The 22,542-nt window shown below is 38.8% G+C and overlaps 1 protein-coding gene and 1 pseudogene across 1 annotated transcript in view; one reads left to right on the forward strand and one right to left on the reverse strand.

The window, feature by feature from the left end:
* Positions 1–10,489, reverse strand: part of LOC140921463 (sperm-associated antigen 17-like) — a 30,790-nt gene extending 20,301 nt beyond the window's left edge. Inside the window, exons 1-10 of the mRNA XM_073371469.1 lie at positions 10,301–10,489; positions 10,061–10,201; positions 8,205–8,417; positions 7,176–7,368; positions 5,668–5,870; positions 4,759–4,983; positions 2,013–2,214; positions 1,423–1,541; positions 961–1,095; positions 1–383 (exon numbers count right to left, since the gene is read on the reverse strand). The exon at positions 1–383 is cut by the window's left edge and continues 175 nt beyond it. Coding sequence (XP_073227570.1) covers positions 1–383; positions 961–1,095; positions 1,423–1,541; positions 2,013–2,214; positions 4,759–4,983; positions 5,668–5,870; positions 7,176–7,368; positions 8,205–8,417; positions 10,061–10,201; positions 10,301–10,387 — 1,901 coding nt within the window. The 5' untranslated portion in view covers positions 10,388–10,489. The remainder of the gene's footprint in view (positions 384–960; positions 1,096–1,422; positions 1,542–2,012; positions 2,215–4,758; positions 4,984–5,667; positions 5,871–7,175; positions 7,369–8,204; positions 8,418–10,060; positions 10,202–10,300) is intronic.
* Positions 10,490–13,442: 2,953 nt separating this feature from the next.
* Positions 13,443–21,179, forward strand: LOC140931973 (uncharacterized; annotated as a pseudogene).
* The last annotated feature ends 1,363 nt before the right edge of the window (positions 21,180–22,542 follow it).

A 22,542-nucleotide genomic window follows, 5' to 3' on the forward strand; every position in this document is an offset into this window, starting at 1 on the left:
AACTTAAAACAATCATCCACTTCTCTAAGATCCACAATATCTCCGTTTTCGTCTGCAGCCTTGAGCAACATTCCTTCAAAAGCAAACTGCTTAAGAGCACGCTCTAGAAATCCACCAGAGTCCAAATGAGACTTGCAGAAATGTCCCAGCTCATTTGCACGTGCTTCACGCTCTATAACATCACGCCCGTCCAGAATAGGCAGTTCCTTTAGTCGACTTTGCGGGAACAGTTCAAGCATGCGCAGCTCTGCCTTCTCAGGATCAAGGCCATTGGCTGGTTCGAGATGATGTAGACGTGACGTCATTATGTCGTTGTAGTGAAGTATCACTGGAGTTTCCGGAGGTTTCCGAGGTTTGCTTTTGTCTGAGACATCCGTCACACCCTGATGAACAATCAAACAATCAGTCAAAAAAAAAAGTTGCACCATTGACATAAACGCTGACCCATTTTCTAACCTTAATTTGGTTTCAAATCACGTTAATAGTTTTAATGAGGTCTTCCTAAGATTTTCCGCGCCATTTTTAATATTCCATTGGGAAATTAACTTCAGTAGTGAACAGTTTTATAAGACAAGTAGTTTTTCTACTCAGGGCCTTTGAAACGCGCTTGGTAAACATTACAAGAAGGTAAAGGTCACAGCAGTTTATTACGGGTAACGACAAGCCGTGAAATTGCAGTTCTCCGTAGGCTTCGCATTATTGTCCGACCAAAAACAAGTGTTATAGTAGCTGTTACTCCGGATTGCAAATTGCAGGGAAAACAACATTTCTTAGCAAACGGCTTAGGTTCGAAGCCATCGGCTGACTTAGTCACCAGGCAAATAAGAAAAAAAAAGAAATTAAACATACTCGTGATTTTCGCTATAACATAAAAATCAAGACACGTAGAGTAAAAGATGAGAAATTTCTCCTGGATGAATTTGCCAGAGAACTGTGGTCCTACTGTATACATGTACACACCTGTTTATCGTTTTCTGGCAGAGCCAGTTTAGATGTTTTGCTGGAGATGTATGCCGCCAGATCATGATTTAAACCATCGCCCCTTGGTGGAACAACTTGGTCCAGTGGGTTATTTTCATCCACCGTCGCAACAACCTTAATACAATTTTAAGAAATAACAACAGTTCTCTGTCTTTTCAGGGTCTGAATTCTCCCTGGGCTAAAAAAAACATGTAATGGGAATGAAGAAACTTCCGCTTATTCACAAAAAAGGTCCAGGACTGTATGGTGAAACAAAATATGAGGCCAGAACTATTCATTTCATTGTATTCCATTTTCGCGGGAAAACGTGTTCCAGAATGTATCTAAAAATAAACGCGATATAGGCCTAATATGGGACTCGCTCCGGTTTATGATCTCCTGTCCGGCTAAATGTCGTCAAGATTTTTAGTGTTTCATAAAAACAGACCGACACCCACTCACCTGCTCTAAGAGACAGTGAAGAATGAGTTGAACACTGTGGCTCTCTGGGGGCACACTGCCAATCAAATGATTGTAGTACCGCCTGTCTATCTCTGTTGGCACAGGGGCGGGAGGGGCATCTAAAGTGCAAACGAAAAGATACAGACCTTCCACACATACTAAATGCTTTACTGATATGCTATTCTAAATGTAGAGAAAAGCTGATACCCGCAACAGATATGCAGTGAGAAATATAAGACCCACTACCTCAAGATTATTTGTGAAAGGGACATGTGGAAACTGCAGGTAAACTTTGACTGCATATCTGTTGTAGGTAAAACCCGTGCCCAAGTTAAATCAGTTTTCAAGTTAAAAACTTTTGTTTCCTAGCGCTAATTCTTCATAGGAGACAAAGAAAATTCTGGTTTAATGTAAGAAAGGTCAGGATCTACCTAAAAACATAGGTAACAACATTATTTTAGTGAGTGTGTACTATAAGCAGGTGCATCTTTTAACCAATAAATCTGGTAATAAAAATAACAAGTTCCACATTTTACAGAAGGAGGGTATTCCTCAGTTAAGCCTACATTTAATTTATTTTGCTTGCTTACCCTGTGTAGCTGTGGCAGATTGTGAAGGTACAAGATCTGTTGTAGGTTGGATGATTGAAGCCACACTAGCCGATGGCTTCATATGCAGAGGGACATGAATCAGCTTCATTGAGTCAAGGTACTGCTTGTATTGTTCCAGATGATCCAGCATATTATAACACACATCAGCGACGTCTTCAAATATTGCTGTACCAAATTCAGTCTAATAATACAAAGAGTGGTTCAAAAACTGAATCAGAAGTAGCTAACTCACTCCCTGCTGTGGCACTGGGCACTAGACCACCCTTACAGGAACATTAAATCACTACCGGGGAGGGGGGCGGGGGTTGAAGAATTCACTCCGGCAGTAAAACCTCGATTACGCGAAGTGCCAAGGAGCTGGGAAAATTTGTTCGTTATATCCGGAGTTCGTTGTATCAAAAACCTTGACTTAACGAATTTTTGGGAAAACAAGCAAAATGTTCGTTATAACGAGGAATAGTTAATGATTCATTTCAACGCCCAGAATTTCCGAATGTGAACAATTTCTGTGATAAACTTGTGCATATATACGAAGCTATTGTTTGCGTTTCTGGATTGTGCTCGTTATAACGAGCTAGGATTTTGTTAAATCGAGGTTCGTCATATCGAGATTCTGTTCCATGCACTTTATTTCAATGTTGGCCGGGCTGAAGAAAATCGTTTGTTATACCGAGAACTTCGTTATATGGAGGTTCGTTAAATCGACGTTCCACTGTATATCACGTCACACTGTAAACAGGTGCTGGTGGGCCACGCTAACGGGGTCTTTTTTCCCTGCTCTTTCAAAACTTTTTGTTACGGCCACAAGGTTGCTAAAGCGCCCTACTGACAAGGATCTAAGGAGAAAAGACCAATGGCTTATTGTTTCACCCAAAGACGCCATCATTTGAACAAGGACTGCAGGCTGCATGATCTTAATTGTCTTTAGGACCCTGGTTTAATAGCTGCCCAGTCTGCTTGGAAAAGCATCACTTCACCAAGCGTGGTTACGTTAACCTTTAAAATGTTTAACAATTAATGAATGAGGCTGAGTATCTTATGAAGAATTATGGAGATCGAGGAGGGTGTTATACAGCCTCGACGGATAACACCCTCCGAGATCTACATAATTCTTCATATGATACGAAACACGAATTCAATATTGTTTTATTATTCATTCACATTAATTTCTAGTTTAAAAACATGGCTAAAACATGCTTACCTCCATCGATCCATCGACGTTAAGTTCATCGTCGATAGTGCACGTTTAGGTTTGTCCAGCTCCGCAAATGTTCTCCAAATAGTAGATGTCGCCCTTCGAGTTGTCTTCTTGCTGTTCTTGCCATGTTTTTAGCTATTTTTTCGCCTAGTTCTTACTCTTTTAACGAGTGAAATGACCGCCATTTTTGTTTCCAAAACCAAAACAACTCAACCTCGTCCCCAGGTCTTCTCGGTTAACGGTGCCTTAACCTGCACGAACGCTGCATTTTTGACGTCATTTCCTCGTTAAACACAAAATTCTTCCAAATTTGGTCATCAGTAACTGGTTATGGTGAATTAAACGTGTGCTTTTAGCCAACCAGAATCGGGGAAATATTTTGAATGAATAAATATACCAATCCAATATCAATTCTCTATCAAAGAACGTTTTAAGTAAGTCACGTTGTACCTGTATGTGCTTCTGTGCAGCACTTTGAGGTCTGCAAGTACATGAATTCATTGTTTTTTTGTTTTAAAAAAAGGTCTTTTAGTAACTTGGTTCTTCAAATTTTTGGTGCTACATTTTGGATAGCCACTACTAAAAAGAAACAGCTCCAGTCAGTGTGACTGAATCATATAAAGCCAATCCATCAACTGACTACAACGTTCTCAATTTGGGATTCCCAGCTTGCCTCTTCATGCCACCCTTGACCAAAACAATTCATTTGCCTTTTACGATAACAGCTTTTGACTACGTTCACCCAGACAATCATGCTAAACCTATATAATTCATTTTATCAGGAAACTTTTTTAATGGGCTGAATATTATGCTCAGAGCCCTTACAATATTTCATCAGATTCAAACCCCAACATATATAAGGCACTACTAGTAATCAGGGCTATAATTAAGGTTTTAATAAGCTGGTCTCTCGAGGTAAGTAGTAAGTCATTTATCCAACGAATCCTTCCATATTTGTCTCATTTGCAAACCTAGAATAGGTTAGCTCAGTTGAGAGAGCGCTGGTCTGCTGAGCGGGAGGTCGCGGGTTCAAACCCCAGCCGGACCAGCACTCAGGGTCTCTAAATAACTGTGAAGAAAGTGCTGCCTTTGTAATGACATCCGCAAATGGTTAGACTTTCTAGTCTTCTCGGATAAGGACAAAAAATCGTAGGTCCCGTCTCACAGCCCTTTACTGATCTGTTCTTGTGGGACGTAAAAGAGCCCACACTACTGTTCGAAAAGAGTAGGGGACGTAGACCCTGTTGGTGTGGTCAACCTCTATGTGTTGTGGGATGGGTAGGAAAGGCACCTTGCATTGGACCTATGAGTCCCATTCGTGCCTATTCCCTCTGGGCAGGTCTGTGTCCAGAAAAGCTTGCAAAACTAGAAATAGCTCGCAAATGCAAATGTATTTTCAGTCACTCAGAGAAATGACGACTGGAAACACGTCTGCGTTCGCAGGCTAGCTACTAACGACAGCCCTGCGTGGGTAATAAAATCTTTAATATTCATAGTACATATAAAAGAACACTGAATATAAGCTACCTTTTTCTCTGTTTCCAATTCCATGAGATCACCCTCAGGCACCACACTTTCCTTCACTGTAACTTCATATCTTGCTATATCCTTTAGCTTGTGTCCTGATGGTGCCTTCATCACAATGTTTTCTGATTCTGACCAAAATGCTTTAAGGGTGGATTCTGCCTCAAGTTTCTGAGCCCTCTCTTCTGACTCTTGTATTTCTTTGTCTAACATCTCTGGATCTTCTTCCTGTTATTTAGAGATGATGTTTTCAGTTCTGACATTCATTCATGTCTATTATGACAGCTTCTAAATTTTGACAGTAACTGGCTCATTATTGTAATACAGGCATAAAGTTAAATAAAGCAATAAACGACTGGGGTAACCCGAAAATAATATCTAACTTCTTTCATTATAAGCAAAACTCAGGTAACAGAATTTTAAACTAATATGTAAGTGTGAATGATGTTCTCCAATCAGTGACACAGGGGACTGGAAAAAATATCCCAGTTCTCCCAACAGCAGGGCTAAAAAAAATCTTGAATTCCAACGTGTCATTTAGGCAAACAACCTCACATCTTTCTTGCCCAAGGCAACTAGCTATTTGCTTCTCTTAGCTAGCTTAAATGTTACTTGCCCAAGAAGAAACTTCACATGTCCCAGATGACCGGACAGTGAACTTTCCAAGCCCTGAACAGGAGTTGAAACTACGACCTTCTCTGAAGGTATTTAAGGAAATGCAAACCTTTCTTTGTTTAGTACAAATTAACTTAGTTAGTATGTTCATTATTGTTTGTTGATGACACAGGAAAATTGGACATTGGCTATTCTGCTTTTTAGCCCACTAGGGTCGACTATCAGTACACATGATTTGCTTCATTTTGCCCTGCACTTTTGGAACTGGTCAGCCATTATGACAAGCAAATTTCTTACTTTAACAGCTTCATCCTCTGTGTCTTTGGTCTCCCCCTGCTGTTCTGGAGCTGGTGTGAGGCTCTCATAGGTCTGTGCCTTCACACAGATCAGAGCATCGACATTGACGCCAATCTCACTCAAGTAATGGATAACAGGAGCTGTAAGTATGCCATGGATCAGGATATAATGTTGGGGACTTCCTTCGTCATCAGGCTCATCATCTATGGCAAATAAAAATCACAACAACCTTATAAAGAACCCTGAACACCATCTGAACAGTTTAATACCATTCAGTAGACCATCACGTTATTCTTTAAGGTGCAACAGGTACTTCATCATACCTAAATGAAAGATAGATCGTTTTAGGAATAGTTTTATTATTAGATCCTGTCTTGATAATTAATACATAGATTTTTAGTTTTTTATCATATTTTTTATACTTTTATTTTTACTGTACTTAGTTTTATATACACATTTTTATCAATTCCATCATTTGTAAATATGCTATGCAGCCTTTGGGCTGCAAAAGTATTGGTTATAAACATCTATCTATCTATCTTCTATCCAGCGTGCAAAGAAAGTGGTGTCCGATAGCCTGGGGCTGGTGGATTTTGCTACGGGGCTAGTGATTTCTATTCTTAACTTGCTCGATGGGCAAACAAAGTTCTTTGAGGGAATTCAAATTACAGAAGAACTGTAACCAATGCTCATCAAAAATTTTTTTTCGGGCTAGTTGAAATGACTTCTGGGCTAGTAAAACTGACTTTCTTTGTACCCTGTCTATCTAACCAACCATTCTTAGAACAACATTTTAGTGTAACATGCAATTTTTTTTGGTTTTCTTGGAAGTATAAATATACTGAGCCACTGCCATATACAATCTCCTAGAGAGCACCACCTTTGACCAACAATTGGCAACAAAATTAGTTGAGACACTTTGCTCTAAAGTGCCTCTCTAACAGTTTGCCAACTTAGAAAGGAGAAAATAAAGTTTTGCATCCCCAACCCATCCATGCAATGTTGTGCTGCCGCAGTTTGAGCTACCTGTAGAACGCATTAACACGCCATTTTTGAATGGTGGGGAGGGGGCAGGGGTGTGGATTGTTTTGTTTTCCAAAATTACCCCATTTGAGGACAATGTCTCCACAATTTCGTCACTGATTGAAGCTGCTGGAGTAAAATAAAGTAGCCAAGTTTGGAGATTTCAGTCTAAGCCACCAAAAAACAATTTGCAACTAAAATCTAATTCCCTTGGAAGGAAAATGAACACTGCATTTCAGAAGGACAAAATTTCAAAACTATTTGCCGGTATATGCTGCCTGCATTCCACAGTTGCTTGCTCAAACACCTTACACTGTACAATACAATGTATGTCCTTACAACTACAGATCCATGCCAGCCAAGTGTAGAGCAATTGTCAGAAACTATACAGTGAGTGGATTAATCTTCATTTGGCCTCACTTTGAAGTGGTTTTGTGTAGCCATAAAATATGGAAATCTTCAGTGTTATAAAATTCATATCTTACCAATAGTCTTGAAAGTGTCCTCCACATCTCCTCTTCTCTTTAGCTTTGTATCCTTCTTTGGGGATGGTGGAAGGTCTGCTTCTTTTTTTCCTTTTTTCTTTCCAGGTGATTTTGACCGTTTTCCTGCTGATGGACTTCGTCCAGATTTCTTTCCTTTGTCATCCTTTTTTCCAGCCTCAGCAGCTTTGGCAGCCTGTTAAAAATGAGTTGACAAGTTTAAATTATAAGTAGATTTTTAGAAAATGTATTAACACATCCGTAGTGAAGTACCTCAACTGTTTATACCCACTTGAATGTAGGAAATCAGTTGTCCCTTGCACCACTTTTAATCTGCCAGGGAAAGAAATATTTTTAACCATCCCCAAAAGAGGGTGATTCAGTCAAACAGGCCAGAAAAAAAAATTTGAAAAAAAAGGAACATGTAATCTTGACTGAAAACAAAATTTAAAAAAAAAATCTTTTTCTTTGAAAAATACACCCAACATAACTTCTTTAAAAAGTATTTCTGATGACCATCTAAGTTTTCATGAAAACCTTTCCCAACAAAATGAGGTCTAGAAGATGCCCAGAAAAGGAGGCAGAGTTCAAATTAAGTCAGTTTTAATTACAGCTTGTCATAATTTTGGGCAAGCTGTAGATATAGCGTTTGCTAGCCCAGTAGTCAATTTAACTACATGTAGCCCCCTCAAAACATTTTTCCAGCAGGACTGATTACAGGTCTTCTGTAATTGGAATTCCCAGAAAAACTTCTCACTTGCCTGTTAAAAACAGAATTCAATACCAAAATCTACAAGCCTAGGGCTGGGACACAACTATCTTTGCAGATACTAGGAGAGGGAAGAAAATTAAAGAAAGATGCAAGGGGAGAGAGAGAAACTGAAAGGTTAATGTTGAGGAGAGAGCAGTGTCTTTTTGGATGATCAGAAAATAGCTGGAACAGAAACAAATGGCATTTTTTTGAAAAAACAAAACAGTAATTTAATATATAAGGTGTGAAATATATAGTTCACTCAGTTTGTAAGAACCTACCTTCTTTTCTTCCTCTCTTCTCTCTAGATCCTTCTGTTTAACATGTAACAACTTGAACTTTAGAAGTTTGGCCATCAAAGAAGGTGGAATAGGTTCACCTTGATCCACGAGTGGTTTGACTTGTTCACAGACTTCATGAAACTGTGGTGGTTTAGCAGATGCTGCTCCTTTACCTTTACCACCAGTAGCAGCAGGTTTAGCAAATTCTTTAACCTTGAACAGTGGTAATACATAAATTAAAAGTAAAACTTAGGGCCTGTTTACAAGGAGGAAAGTTATAACCCTGGTGCTAGGGTTACCCTTGCAAGGGGGTTACCCTAGCACTTTGCACATTTCTTTGTTTTGTTACAGGAAGTGTTTACCGCCGCCCGGTTAGCTCAGTTGGGAGAGCACCGGTCTGCTGAGTGGGAGGTCGCGAGTTCGAATCCTGGCCGGGCCAACAGTCAGGGTCGTAAAAATAACTAAGGAGTGAAAAGAGAAAGAGAAAGAGAAAGTGCTGTCTTTGTAATGACATCTGCAAATGATTAGACTTTCAAGTCTTCTTGGATAAGGACGATAAACCGGAGGTCCCGTCTCACAAACCTTGTTCACATATAACTCTGTGGGACGTTAAAGAACCCACACACTATTCGAAAAGAGTAGGGGACGTAGTTCCCGGTGTTGTGGTCTATCTTCATCACTTACATCATCACTCATCATGGGTTGGGAGGGTTCAGTGGGCTCATAAATGGACTGATAGCGGCTGCCATCGGCGCCCTTAGTATGCTGATGTCCGAGCCCACTGCAGAAAGCTATGTAAAGAGGACATGTATGTTTGTCCTCTCAATCGCGACATTTACATTTACATTTACATTTACAAGGCAGATGGATTTACCATGCTCCATCGCACATGACTAGTAATCTTGTTTACTATACATTTTGTACTAACTATCTGTCTTCTCATTGGCTAAGAGCCTACAGCTAATTTTGGAAATCAGCATAACCTACAGATTTAATAGTTCATTACATGCTAGCAGGTAACTGGCTTATCTGTAGGTTGCACGCAATGCATGATTTGCAATAACAATATCAATTCAGGTTCCTTGTGACAGTGTGTTTGTCATTATTTTCTTCAAAACAATGTATAATAAAACAATTATTAGATTCAGTTTTTGTGATATCCTAAATAATCAAGGTCTCGGTAAATGTTATCAGCCTCGGCCTTCAGCTCTGCTGATAACACTTACCTTGACCTTGATTATTCTTACAAAAACCTCATCCAATAATTGTTTAAAATTTGAATGCGGTTACCCAATTTTTCAAGCTAACATTTAATAATCTGAGCAATATGAGGTACATATAAATTATTTTTGGTATACAATGATAATATTTGTCTGTACTATTGTGAATTTAACTTGTTTCTTTGGAGATCTTCAAGATTTCATTCAAATCTTGGAGGTTTATACAAAGACTGTGTATTTTAGTCTTATGTGGTCACGCATGTCAACATGTCACTAAAGCTTGTAAAGACGTTGACCCAGGTGGTACTTAGGCCCGCTAACGCTACGGTAAACCATAGCCCCAGGATTTCCCTCCCATTTTGTAAACAGGCCCTTATATAAAAAGTAATATTAATCATCTATACCATATTAAATAGGAGTACATATAACATGTATACATTTTCAGCAATAAGAGAGTTTAGCACAAATACAATGGTACTTTAATTTCTACTAACAAAACAGATGCATCCTGTTAGGGCAATCTGTGAATAAATAACACGCTGATTAATGAACACAGATCTAGCAATTTTAAATGCGAAGTATCACTCAAACGCTCATTTGTAACTTAAATAAGAACATAGAGATCGTATAACTTACATCTTTAACAAGACCGTCGAATGTTATAATGCTGTACAACTTTCTCAGGCCAGTCGCAACAACTTCTGACAGAACGTCGATAAACACATTATCTTCCACTCTGTTTGGAACGATGAAATACACGCAAGATCTCCATGCTTCCTAATATAAAGCCAGAAAAAACCCTGACATTTAGTCAGCAATCCAAACACAGTAAAAAGTTCGAAAGTTGAACAGGGAATTGAAGAACAGAAATCAAACCTCGTTGAACGGCGTCTGAATTAATTCTGTTTCCCATCTGCTTAATTCATTGGCTGATGCGCTTTTTCCTCTTCGAGACTTAGACATATTTACTAGTGTATTAGTAACAACAACGGTGACTCAATCTGCGGAAAAATAGCTCAACTTTCCACGTCCAAACGACAAATAAATTAACCTTCGGCCGCCATATTGAAGTTTGTTATGGTTGCTACGCGCGACAGTCTTTGTTGGTTCCAAGCCCCTGGCCGGGAATGTACCGCGAGCGCATTGAGCGTATAACTTTCTATGGGTTTACCGGCGTGATAACCCACTTGGGATGTTGGGAGAACACGAGAAAAGCTTTTATTATACATCAGACTCGCTATGAAAAATCTGATTGGTCGAGAGCATTCAATCAATTCACAATAGCTTGTGAACTTGACATGATAATCATGTCAAGGTCAACGTCTGCCTGGTTACCAAGCCCCTTGGAGTGTTCTCCTCAGAAACAGAATGCTTTTAATATTAAGAAGGGCTGGGTAAGTAACTTGTTCTGTTTTTTCAGCCTTTCTAAAATCGTTTTTGCAGATCAATAGCCGGTTTTGTTTATGGCTCGTGGTCCGGATGCCTTTTTCTATGGGTTTACCGGTATAATAAACCATAGGTTTTTGACCAATCAGATCACGCGTACTATCTCAGTTATTTTATAACTTTAGATAACAACTATGCACAGGAGCTATATGGGCTCCTGCTCTGCAATAATATTGATACTTTTTACTTATCTGGAATTATTGCTTCTTCCTGAAGCCCAAATACAAGTTTTTCGATTGTGATCGACACCCTGCGTCGAACTTCTCATGTTTAGTTTTTTTTTAGTTTTTGGGAAGGTCGCGAAGGTGTTCGCTTAATAGAAGTTTCACTGTATAGACCCTGTCACGGTTTTCGACGCCATCTTGACGAGTAGGCAAACGCGTGAGAAATTACAGTGTTTGTATGAGAATCTAATGTCGAATTCATAATTTGCGTAAAACGGCTGTTCTGAAAAAAATATCAATTGTAAACTAAAGCTACAAGGCAAAGGATTGTCCTAAAAAATTTTGGGGCGTACCTGTGCTTAAATTTCTCCAGAGGATTGCTTTAGATTTTCCATACATTTGTCTGTAATTTTCCCGGGACTTTCTTACAGACAAATGTATAGAAAATTTTTAAAAGTGGTTCTAGGTCTCCTAGTGCATGTAACGCCCTCAAATTTTTTCAGGAGAATCCTCTGGAGTGAAGCCTTAGTTTACAAATCATATTTTTTTCAGAACAGCCGTTCCACGGAAATTATTCGACATTAGATTCTCATACAAACACTGTAATTTCTCACGCGTTTGCCTACTCGTCAAGATGGCGTCGAAAACCGTGACAAGATCTATACAGTGAAACTTCTATTAAGCGAACACCTTCGCGACCTTCCCAAGTGTCCTCTTAATAGAGGGTGTCCGTTTTATAGAGGTTGCAAAAATTGCGCAACGTTTGTTAACGATCAATATTCATGCGGTTACTCTGTACTGTGATTTAAAGTTGCATGTTGTTAAAGAAGTTATCCAGAGTTCAAATTCATTACCTTTCCTTACTAACTTTAATTTGTTTGTAAACGTAAAAACATTAACTGACTTCAGTACTACGTATTTCAAGGACGTAATCCAATACTACCATTGTCAATTCAGTCTGATGTCAGCTTAATAGAGGTTTTTAATAATAGAAATTAGCCAAATACAACTTTTTTGTCCGCGTCCGCTTAATAGAGGTGTCCACTGAATAGGGGTTCGTTATAAAGGGAAATATCAGACGTTCGTTTCGGGACCAGGCTTAGTATCCGCTTATTAGAGGGTGTCCGCTTAATTGAGGGTCCACTTGATAGCGGTTTCACTGTATTTGCGACCAAGAGACGATAAGGTAGCTCGATCATTCTCTCTTAGTGTTGCGGCTTTATTTTGGACCACTCAAAACCGTGACAATTCCGGTAACCTTCCCTCGTTGACATGATGCCAATACCTACAAGTTAAATATAAAAACATGCAATTTTATACCTTATACTACTACATGAGAAAGTTCTACAATTTGATTGGCTTAGAGTAGTGGTATTTCAGCTTAATTTGAAATACCTACATGTGAAAATTACAGACCTTCTAAGGGTAGTAGGATAAACAATTAATAGCATGATTTGTACGTGATATTTGGCATAAATACCACTCGTAATATTTCAAAATTGTCTCAAATTTCACTCGCCTAACGGCTCGTGAAATTACGTATGACAATTTTGAAATATCATTCGTGGTCTTTATGCCAAATATCACTAAAAACCATGCTATTACCTATACTAACATAACATTTACAAATTAAAACAAAATTAGCGCACCAATCAAGTTCGATACGGGCTAAAGGTATTTTTTCCTTTCAGATTACATTATTATAAATGTACTTTCAGTAAAAAAATGAAAGACGACCTGAAGTAATCAAACTAAAATTACATCTAGCACTCGGCAAACATTTACTGGACAAAATGGAATGGAAGTATCTATCGCTACCAAGAGAAAAGTAATTAATGTAACCGTTTTTAAGGAAAGATTTCAGCCAGTTAAATTTGGCCGTTGGAGATCTGGGTACGAGATTAAAATTTTCATTACTAATACTGTACTGTTTAGTTTCCCATTACTTGAAAAAACGAGTTCGAGGTAGTAATTGGTCGAAACCTGTAGCTTTTCAGTTTTGGCTTGGAAGACTAGAACGGGCTAAAGAGCCCGTTCTCCCATCTTCCCTGCGCGCATAACCCAAGCGTTTCCGTAGTAAATAATTAATGAGTAGAGACAACTTGAGACGACTGGGGACGAGTCAGTTCCAGGGATGTTACTAAACAGAAGAACAATATTTATTTTGGCAAATGATATTAATTCTGATTGATAGTTTTCAGCAGTACTCCTTATTCATCCGGACGACCCCCTGTTAAAATAGACTTTTCTGAATTTATACCGCTATTAAAATATCTCAGATTAAACAGCTTAATGACCTTATGACTCTAAACGATGAATAAACTATGTTGCATATTTTCATCGAACCCGCTCGCCACTTTCTTCAGTTCTTCGCATGACATCATAAATTTTGGGAAAACGTGACCTTTTTGCGTGTTAAAAGGTTAACAACCATTGCACGATAATCAGTTGCAGAGTTGCTTCGAGAATAGCACGGAGTCGATGTCAATGAATGAAAATCCATCTTTGAGTAACTGATGGTTCTGTCATTTCACACTCTTCGACATGTTTTCAGTTGGATATAAGGTATGTTCTCAAGGTACAAAAATATATAACTGTTGTCCCTATAAAAGTTTACTTCATGCTAAACCATCGGCTAGTGTAAACACCGCTGTGCACATCGGAGGTGTTTACGCCACAGACAAGCTTCGAAGAGTTGAACTTTACAGTGAAGAGGTTTCAAATAAACAGCTGTATATCTGTATATTAAGCGATGTGAGTTGCAAGTGCACTGATAATAGGAAGTCTGTGAAACATTTCCTCTTCGTTTGAATCCATTCGGCTAAGTTCTCTTGTTGGTTGGGAGTGTCAGCACATTTGTCTTCCGTTCTTTGAGACAGCACTGCTCAGGTTTTTTTTATTTAATGACCGCATGAGAGAATAAACCAACTGACATTCCCCTTCTATGTCAACATGAAACGTGTCAAAAGTGTCACTTGAAAGAGAAAAAAATTGCCAGCCATCTATGTAATACTATGTAATACTCATTTAAGTGAAAGTCCGAATAATTTTTTTTTACTGGTTTTATTTTCATCAGATTTTAATGCGGTTATTTGCCGTTACACTGAGTTTCATAGGTCAACGTTCTGCAAGTGCAAGTAAGTATCAACATTAAGGTGCTTTTAGGATCCAAATGGCTACTCTTTGAGAGTGTGCTAAACTTAGTGTGTGTCGGCATACAATTCGCACTGCACAACGGGAGGAAAAAAAAGTCACCACAAACCAACTTACCAACGGTGTAATATAACTTTTATGAACGTAAGAGATAATGAGATTGTAGGTAAATTCACTTTACAAATAAACTTTAAGGTGTACGTGCAAGACATTAACTAAAGGAAGTATAACTTTGATGTGCAAAAATAGAATACAGTGATGAAGCACCAGTAATGGGATTAAGCATTCAGGCTAAAGAACTCAGCTTTAATTAAAGCAGTCATTGTAGGTGCGGTATTGCGTTGAAACGTGGTCTGAAACGTTTGTTTACTCTTAAAACCAAAGAAAAACAAGATTTTTTGAGTCGATAATTTGTAATACATCGGAATTTCTTATTTATGTTTGTTTTCAGCCATATTTTTATCGCATCGTATCGTTCATTTAAAAAACTGAAAGTGAACGCAAGGAAAAATAGGAGACGGTTAGGGATAACTTAGCAGCATTACAAAGCACCCACGTCTTGGTTATTGGCGTTTCCGTCGTATATACCGACGCATACGTGAGTTTAAAGACAGGTTTCAAGTAAAAATTCAGTGGTTATTACTTGGATCCAAACAATAATGTATCTGTTGTTTTATAGACATGTAATTGAGAAGCGTCTTGGCCTTGCTAATCCAGATAAAAATCTTAACGTCACGTTCAGCCTACTCTGCAAGCTCGTTTTATTTTAGCTTTTGCATCTGACTTTAGCTTTTATCATGCTACTCGGAGCCACCATTACTCTATACGATTAGGTCCATGGGGTGACTCTCAAATATAAGTCCTATTTGTGTGATATTATACTAACGTACATATTGTTTCTAAGCATCAGAATGTAGCAGCGAATTTGGAATGCAAGACAAAAGAATCCCAGATAATGGTATTACGTCATCGTCTGAGCTAAGCGCCAATCACGCACCTGCATTTGCTCGGCTGGATGGACCGAGAGCGTGGTGCTCAGCTCCGGGAGATAAATCACCGTATATACAAATTACTTGGGACGAAGAAAACCTTATAACAGCGATAACAACCCAAGGAAGTTCACGCGATTCTAGTTGGGCCAGAAATTTTGAAGTTACATACACGAGAGACGAAAAATGGACATCGTACGGAAAGGTAACTTTTTCTGAAAGCTAACAGTGATGTTTTTACCAGCATTATAAAGTTACTGTCGACGTAGCAAACAAAACCACTTTTTTTCATAATAACTACTTTGTCATTACCATTCACATTGAAGGGAACAAAACGCAAGCAAATGGCGAAACGATATGATAATCACCATTACGGTGTCGATGCTTGCGGTTTAGATTTCTGACATCTCGTTGGCTCTTTTCGGAACATAACAACGTTTTTTACATATATCTTGTATTCTGTTCCCGTGGAGCCTAAACTACTGCTGCTTTTAAACACACAAACCCAAAACTGAGAAAATATCGCGACCACGGTGTCCCTTCAAATATTTGATGACACATTACAAATACATTCATTATTACAAGTTTTATCACTATCAAAAACAAAGCTCCATAATTTTTTTTGCTAACATAGCTATTACTGAGCTAGGAATGTAAACATAGGCCTTTTTCTCTGTTTACAGCTACTTAAAGGTAATCGAAACAGCAGATCCTTGAAAAAGAATGTCTTCAAGCCACCAATTAGGACACGATCAATCAGGATATACCCAAAAGACCCGTTTAGGTTTTTGATGGTTCCTGTGGTTCCTTGTCTTAGATTGGAGCTCTATGGATGTTCTGCTCCAGGTAGGTAAAGATGGCGAACTTCAAAACAGTGGCGTGGATTAAGAAATTGTGAAATTCGTGTGTTAAAGGGCGCGAATTCAATTCATCTGGTCAGCGGTCAGCGATGACGATGGCCGCGTCTTTTGAAGCTGGCTAGTTGAGTGTTATTTGTTGCTTTTTTTGTGTCTTTAAATAATTTAGTTTTTCGTTTAAGAGCTCCTGTTGGTGTCTTTTATTTGAATATGATTTTCCCTCTCTATTCGCAATAAATCATCAAAAATCCTGTTCAAAAAGGCACTTAAAAAAATAATTGACTTGTTTGCGTGTGTGTGTGTGCGTGCGTGTTTGTGTTTTAATGAATAACAAAGCCATAATAGAATAAAGTCAATCTTGTTAAAGGGCCATAATTAGTTTCACTATAATGTGCCCTTCTCCATTCTAATTTTTTTTTCTTATGTAGCACGTAGTTTAAACAACCTTGTACTAATTAATATTGTACAACTAATGTATTATCTATAGGATGGAGTAAAAATAAAATACAAATACAAATACAAGAATTCAAGTCAGCTTTTGAATGACGTGATAATTTCAGAATTTTTGCCGATTATTTAGCCATGAGTTATGATCTACACACACAACAAATTCAAACTGCAGAATTAAAAAAAACAACAACAACAACAAAATACAAAAGAAAAAACAAACCAAACCGAAACAAAAAAATAACTTAATCATAGGATTTACTTGGTGCCGCGTGTGTTAATCCCAGAAGCTTCCTGTTTGTGATTCGGACTTACTGCTGTTGGTTACTAGACCCTAATCAGCAGTTACTCTTATCCAGACAGAAAGAGCAGCTAAGCTCTTCTTCTATCGTCTTTTTTACTTATGCCTATAGCAAACTATCATGGGCATGTTATGACACTGATAACGTGTTTACTTGTTTGACTTCTCGTTTCATCTTCAGCATCTTGTGATCCACTACAAACCCTTAGGAATGGAAAAATACACAACAATGGCAATGAAAATGGAGCATTAGTCTCTTTTTCATGTAACGAGGGATTTAAATTGCAAGGTTTGAGGCAGATCAAATGTGTTCAAGGAAAATGGAACGGCAGTATTCCAACTTGTGAAGGTTTGAGATATGACTAGACCGCAGAGTTTTTATTGAAATATTTCTTCTTCAAGGAAGTATACGTAAACTGTATATTCTTCTTTTTTTAAATAAATAAATAGAACATTTTCGTTCTCTTTCTTGCCCAAAGGCAATTGCAAGAATCCAGAACCTTTCAAAAATGGTTCAATCATCGGAGAGGATTACAGTTCTGGATCGTCCATTCAATTTCGATGCAACGTTGGTTACGAACTGTTTGGGTCAGAAATAATATCTTGCGTAAAAGGAACATGGAATGAGACTACCCCTGAATGCAAACGTAAGTTGCCGGCAGATGAGTATTTTGTGGGTACAGCTTAATGTAGCACAATAACCCAGCACCCAGCCATCACACACGATTGGTTAGTAAGCTAGGGGATTTCTCGGTCTTCGAGAATTCGGTCAACTGGTTCACTGAAAGTTTTGTAAATAACCAATAACAAATGACATCGCGACGTGATTGACCAATCACGGACCAATAACCAGAGTATAATACCATCAACTGACGTGATACAACTCACTTTGACTCTGAAGATGACTACCGCACAGGTTGTCGAAACGTCAGTCACTGTCAACAACAACAGTCCTATTCAGGACTACGTTCATTAGGACGATCAAACTCAACCTACTTTTGAAATGACTCCTGGGTTCAAACCTTTCACCGATCTTATTATTGCTAACAAGTCTCAAAGCCGCCATTCTCACAACTCACAAAACCTTGAGCTGTTTAGGAACATCATAGTTGGAATTGGGGCCATCTTTCGCGCTTCCGAATCATTCCCTGTGCGTGCACAATTTGTTTAAAGTTTGTTATGTCTGCATTTACATGTATTTATCTTCTCAAATCTAAAGTCGTGAGTTGGGAACTCCTAAAAATGCGTTGTCGGACGGAAAAGAGCTTGAGGGGTTTGCTTTAGCTTTGCCACAACCATTGAAATTTCCGAGTAAATTTTTGCAATGGCTGCAAAATGAGTTAGCTCGCAAATTTGAACCGTTGAAAGAAAAATTAACTTGTGTTCGTTGTTATGAGGATCAGAATTATTTTTAGTTTATCTGTCATGCAATTCCAGACTTTTCTAGAATTATCTTATCATCTGTAATATTCCAGAAATATCTGTAATGTGACTCAGCAGTTTCCACAAATAGTAGATGTTGTAATACACTATAAATAGCAACGGAACATTCTAGATGCTTAAAGAAAAAGTATAAAAGCAGGCTTCCAAGTAACAGAGGTTGCTGTGTGTGTGTGTGCCCGAGGGCTTTTCCCTCGTGGCTAGCTGTGATTGAACTTATCAGCTATGGATGCTATACTGTGAGAAAGCTATAATCAACTGCAATAACTATGGAGGAGCTATAACCTTTGACATTGCTATATCTGGAGAGAAGAAAGAGACGATAGCAGAAAAGAGAAGAAGATAAAAGAGTTCATGATGAAGTTCCCCGTACGAGTTTGTGAACACAGAAAAGCCAATGAGTGGAAAGGATCCAGTGAGTCAAGAAAATCAAGCATTGATGTCTCAAGTCAGTGGAATTGGGACTTGTTCCTGTATGGCCATGAAAGACAGTAAGCCTGCCTGCTTTACGAACTGCTTAACTTAATCTTTAACCTAAGTAACTATAACGGTGTATAACTAAATAAACAATAGTTAAAAAGGGTAACTGCTCGTTGTCACACTTTGTTGCGTGCCTTATATCGTACTCGGGAGTTCTTTTCACTTATACCTTGTTCGCGGACATTTCTTGGTTGTTCCGTCACGTAACATCGTTTATCCAAGTTGTAGTCTTGATAGAGTGGTTTTCGTTTGAGTGTCGTAAAACCAAAACCAAAGTAATTACTCTGGCCAATCACATAGGACGCAGACAATACATTGAACCAATCAAAACTCGAAGTAATTACATGTGGCTGACGCAAAGCGCGGGAAAATGCATTCGAGCGCGTCACAATTGGCTTTGGTTTTACTTCTGATTGGATGAAAAGGTGGCGCGAATCTTTTAAGCCAATCGCATCGTGTAGAAAGTGCAAAACCAATTACTTTTCGACACTCAAATGAAAACCGCTCTATCCCCCAGTCTTGAATTTCTACAATAGTTTATCTGATATATAAACGACAAATAAAGGTTAAAAAATTGACTTGCCTGAAAATATTACAGCTGTTGAATGTGGTGATCCTGGCAAACCAAAAAATGGAGAGCAGATTGTCAAGAAAGGCTACGTCTATGGTGGATCAGTCAAGTTTGTATGTGACAACAATTACACTCTAGTGGGGGCTGATATTATATATTGTCAAGCTAATAGGAGTTGGAGTTCTTCTCTTCCACGTTGCTTAGGTAAAATCCACGACATTAACTCCACACACTAAATTTTTCTGATACTCCTCTACAGTTAAATTTTACGGTCTTAGAAACATGATTTATGTAAATTAGCAGTAGAAAAAGTCACTCTAATAAGACATATGCTAGTTAGTTGTATGAAAAAAATTAATTTAGCGCACTCGGCTAGGAAATAAAAATAAGTTTAACACTATTCTGACCGGACATTTCCTGTCGCTTTTCTTATGTCGTCATACGGGGGTAAGACAAGATTAATTTGTTCTCCTTCTTCTTTGTTTTTTTTTTTTAAATTCAGCTAACTGTCGATCACCTGGCGATATAAATCATGGCCTTAAATTTGGTAATAACTACGCGCATGGAAAAACAGTTCGATATTTTTGTAACCCTGGGTACGCACTTGAAGGCGAGGCTCAACTGACTTGTGAAGACGGAAGATGGAACACTGATACTCCAAAGTGCAAAAGTAGGCATAGCTTTTTGTTTTTATAAATAAGATCTTGCCCTGAATTAGAGGAAGTATTAACCTTTTGTTTCATTTACAACTTTTGACATAACGTGGAATTTTTTCATTGATAAAAAGAATTACCTCAAAATTTTGAACTGTTCATAGGGGAATTAACTCGTTTGCACCTATCCAAGTTGTAGTAAAAAGTTTTTCTTAATATCCGGCATTATTATATGGCAAAGCCAGTCTTAGTCAAATCCGTGTGCTCTGATTGGTTCTTTCTCGGTCAGGATCGAACCGTTTTCATGGAAGCCGTGTATTTTTGTTTTGGAAAAAAAGCTGGCAAACTCAAAATTTGCAACCAAAACAGCGAAAAACAAACAAAAGAAAACTGCGAAATTGTCATTCTTCACAGCGAAACTACCAGAAAAAGCTAAAAAGATTGAAATTTTACCGAAATTTCGAACAAACATTCTCCAAGCGAGTTTTATTATGCTGAATATCTGGAAACTTTTGATGCAGAAACTGAAACAGGCATTACCGAAAGCCAGGAGGCCATAGACGATTTTATCAACCAACAAAAAAGTCCAAACACAAACAAGAAGACGGCTACTGATATGAACACTCTTCTCCGCTACATGGAAGCTAATGATGAAAAATGAGAAAACTGAAAGCTTACGTGCGTCCGAGCTTAACCACCTTAGTCGAATTTTTTTTGAACGCATGGCCGGAGGCGCAAGAAAAATGGAAAAGAGTGCGAGCCAACAACAGTTTCCAGTTTTCGGCGCAGTATACAGCGATAGTGTTTAACATACTTAAGAACAATGAGTTCGAAAAATCCAGAAAAGTCCTTGCAGCGAAGCGAAAGTCAGTTGTTCAAGAACACGGCAAAGGAAACAAACCGCAAGCTGCTCAGGCAATCGATAACCTGAGATCAGGTTCTATTTTCGTTTCGCTTTGAAAACTGACATTCCAGCGGGCAAGGCGAAACGGTAGCCGTTAGAGAGAATGTATGAGAACCGCTAAAACTGGGCCTGATCTTAAGTTAACCATCGACGAAGACGAAGAGGATACCCTTTTTGAAGCAGGAGAATTCGGCGACTTCAATTCAGTTGCGCTTCAAAGAACTGTGTGATGGTTTTTATCCCTACACTTCGGTTTCCGAGCAAGAGATGAAAGTCGTAAGTTACGCTGGGGTGACTTTCAGCTTCAACAGCAGAATGATGGCCAAGAAGTCTTGGTTTGGTTGGCCTAGCAAGGCAAAAAGACCTGACATGGTCAGGAGAGAGGACACCAAAGAGGGTTCCAATCAGAGGTGGGGGGGGGGGGGGGGATGTAACTCTATTGTTTTCTACCTAAGTTTCTTGACCCACTCCGCCAGCCAGTATGACCTCACATAGTAACGGGCAAGAGCCTGGGGTCACTTGTGCAAATTAGCAAGGGGTGCGACAGTTATTTGCACGTGCAGATAAACCGGGTTCGACTTCCGGCGACGCTGTTTTCTTTTTCTATGTACCGTTTTTTTTCCCCTTGTTTGGTCTCTTTTTTAAACACTATTTTTCCTGTTGGCCTTTTTTTCTTTATTCTTACTGCTGACCCTGGTGGTCATGCACTTGGATCAATACATATTTTTAAGCTGAGTCCGGAGTTTTATTATGGAAAAGGGATTTCAAAACGTCTTGATCTGCATACTGGCCAAGCTTACGACCAGATAAAAACCATAAGCTGTCAAGACATGCCCCTCCTCTGAAACAGCTGAATTTTTTTCAATGTTAGTTGACATCGCGACAAACAAGACACAGTGCACCACAAACTGTACTAATTTACACCCAACACCCACCAGTGACCAACTGGCGAAAGTTAAACATCGTCCTAATCATCACGATATTAATACCCTAAAATCTCCACTGGGTTTGCTCGCAAAAAATGATTATACGAAACCTTTTATTGGTTTTCGGGATTTAATTACAGAATTACAGGTGTATGCCCAATACAGTATTAAAATGCGGTAAAGCAACAAGATTCAGTGCTCACAGTCTCTCACAAATACCTGCCATTTAGCGTCCTCTTTCAACGCTACAGCTAAGCGAACTTTCAGAGGAATGATATGGGGTTCCACTAGCTCTGAAGAGCTGAAAATACGCACAGTGTAAAGTATAATACATCCTTTGATGAACCTCCTATTGCTGTGTCTAAACTCCTCAATCTTGCTGTGCACTGGCCCTCAAAAGTGTGACCAGTCGGTATGATTGCCCGTAAAATTTGCTCGACGATAGAAAGGAATCTTTAAAATTCATTACACCACTGGACATTTCATTCCAAAAAAGTACTAAGTCTAATTTTCTATGACAATAGAAACCTTAAAATCTCCAAATCCAAGAAATCGGAACAGTATTTCCGTGATAAAATCGAAATTTTTATCCGTCTCTTCGATGAACACTTTGCTCGCCATAGTTTTGAAAGTCACTGACGTAAGACGTCATACTGGCAGGCGGACTGTACCACAGATTTCCTTGGAGACACCTCCCCCCTGGTTCCAACCAAAGATTTATGCCACCAATACAGCAAGATGTCCTGTCAGTTTTTACAAAAACTTCCGCAATCACCGGCCAACGGAA

The sequence above is a fragment of the Porites lutea genome, chromosome 1 (genome assembly GCF_958299795.1).
Source record: "Porites lutea chromosome 1, jaPorLute2.1, whole genome shotgun sequence".
Classification (NCBI taxonomy): domain Eukaryota; kingdom Metazoa; phylum Cnidaria; class Anthozoa; order Scleractinia; family Poritidae; genus Porites; species Porites lutea.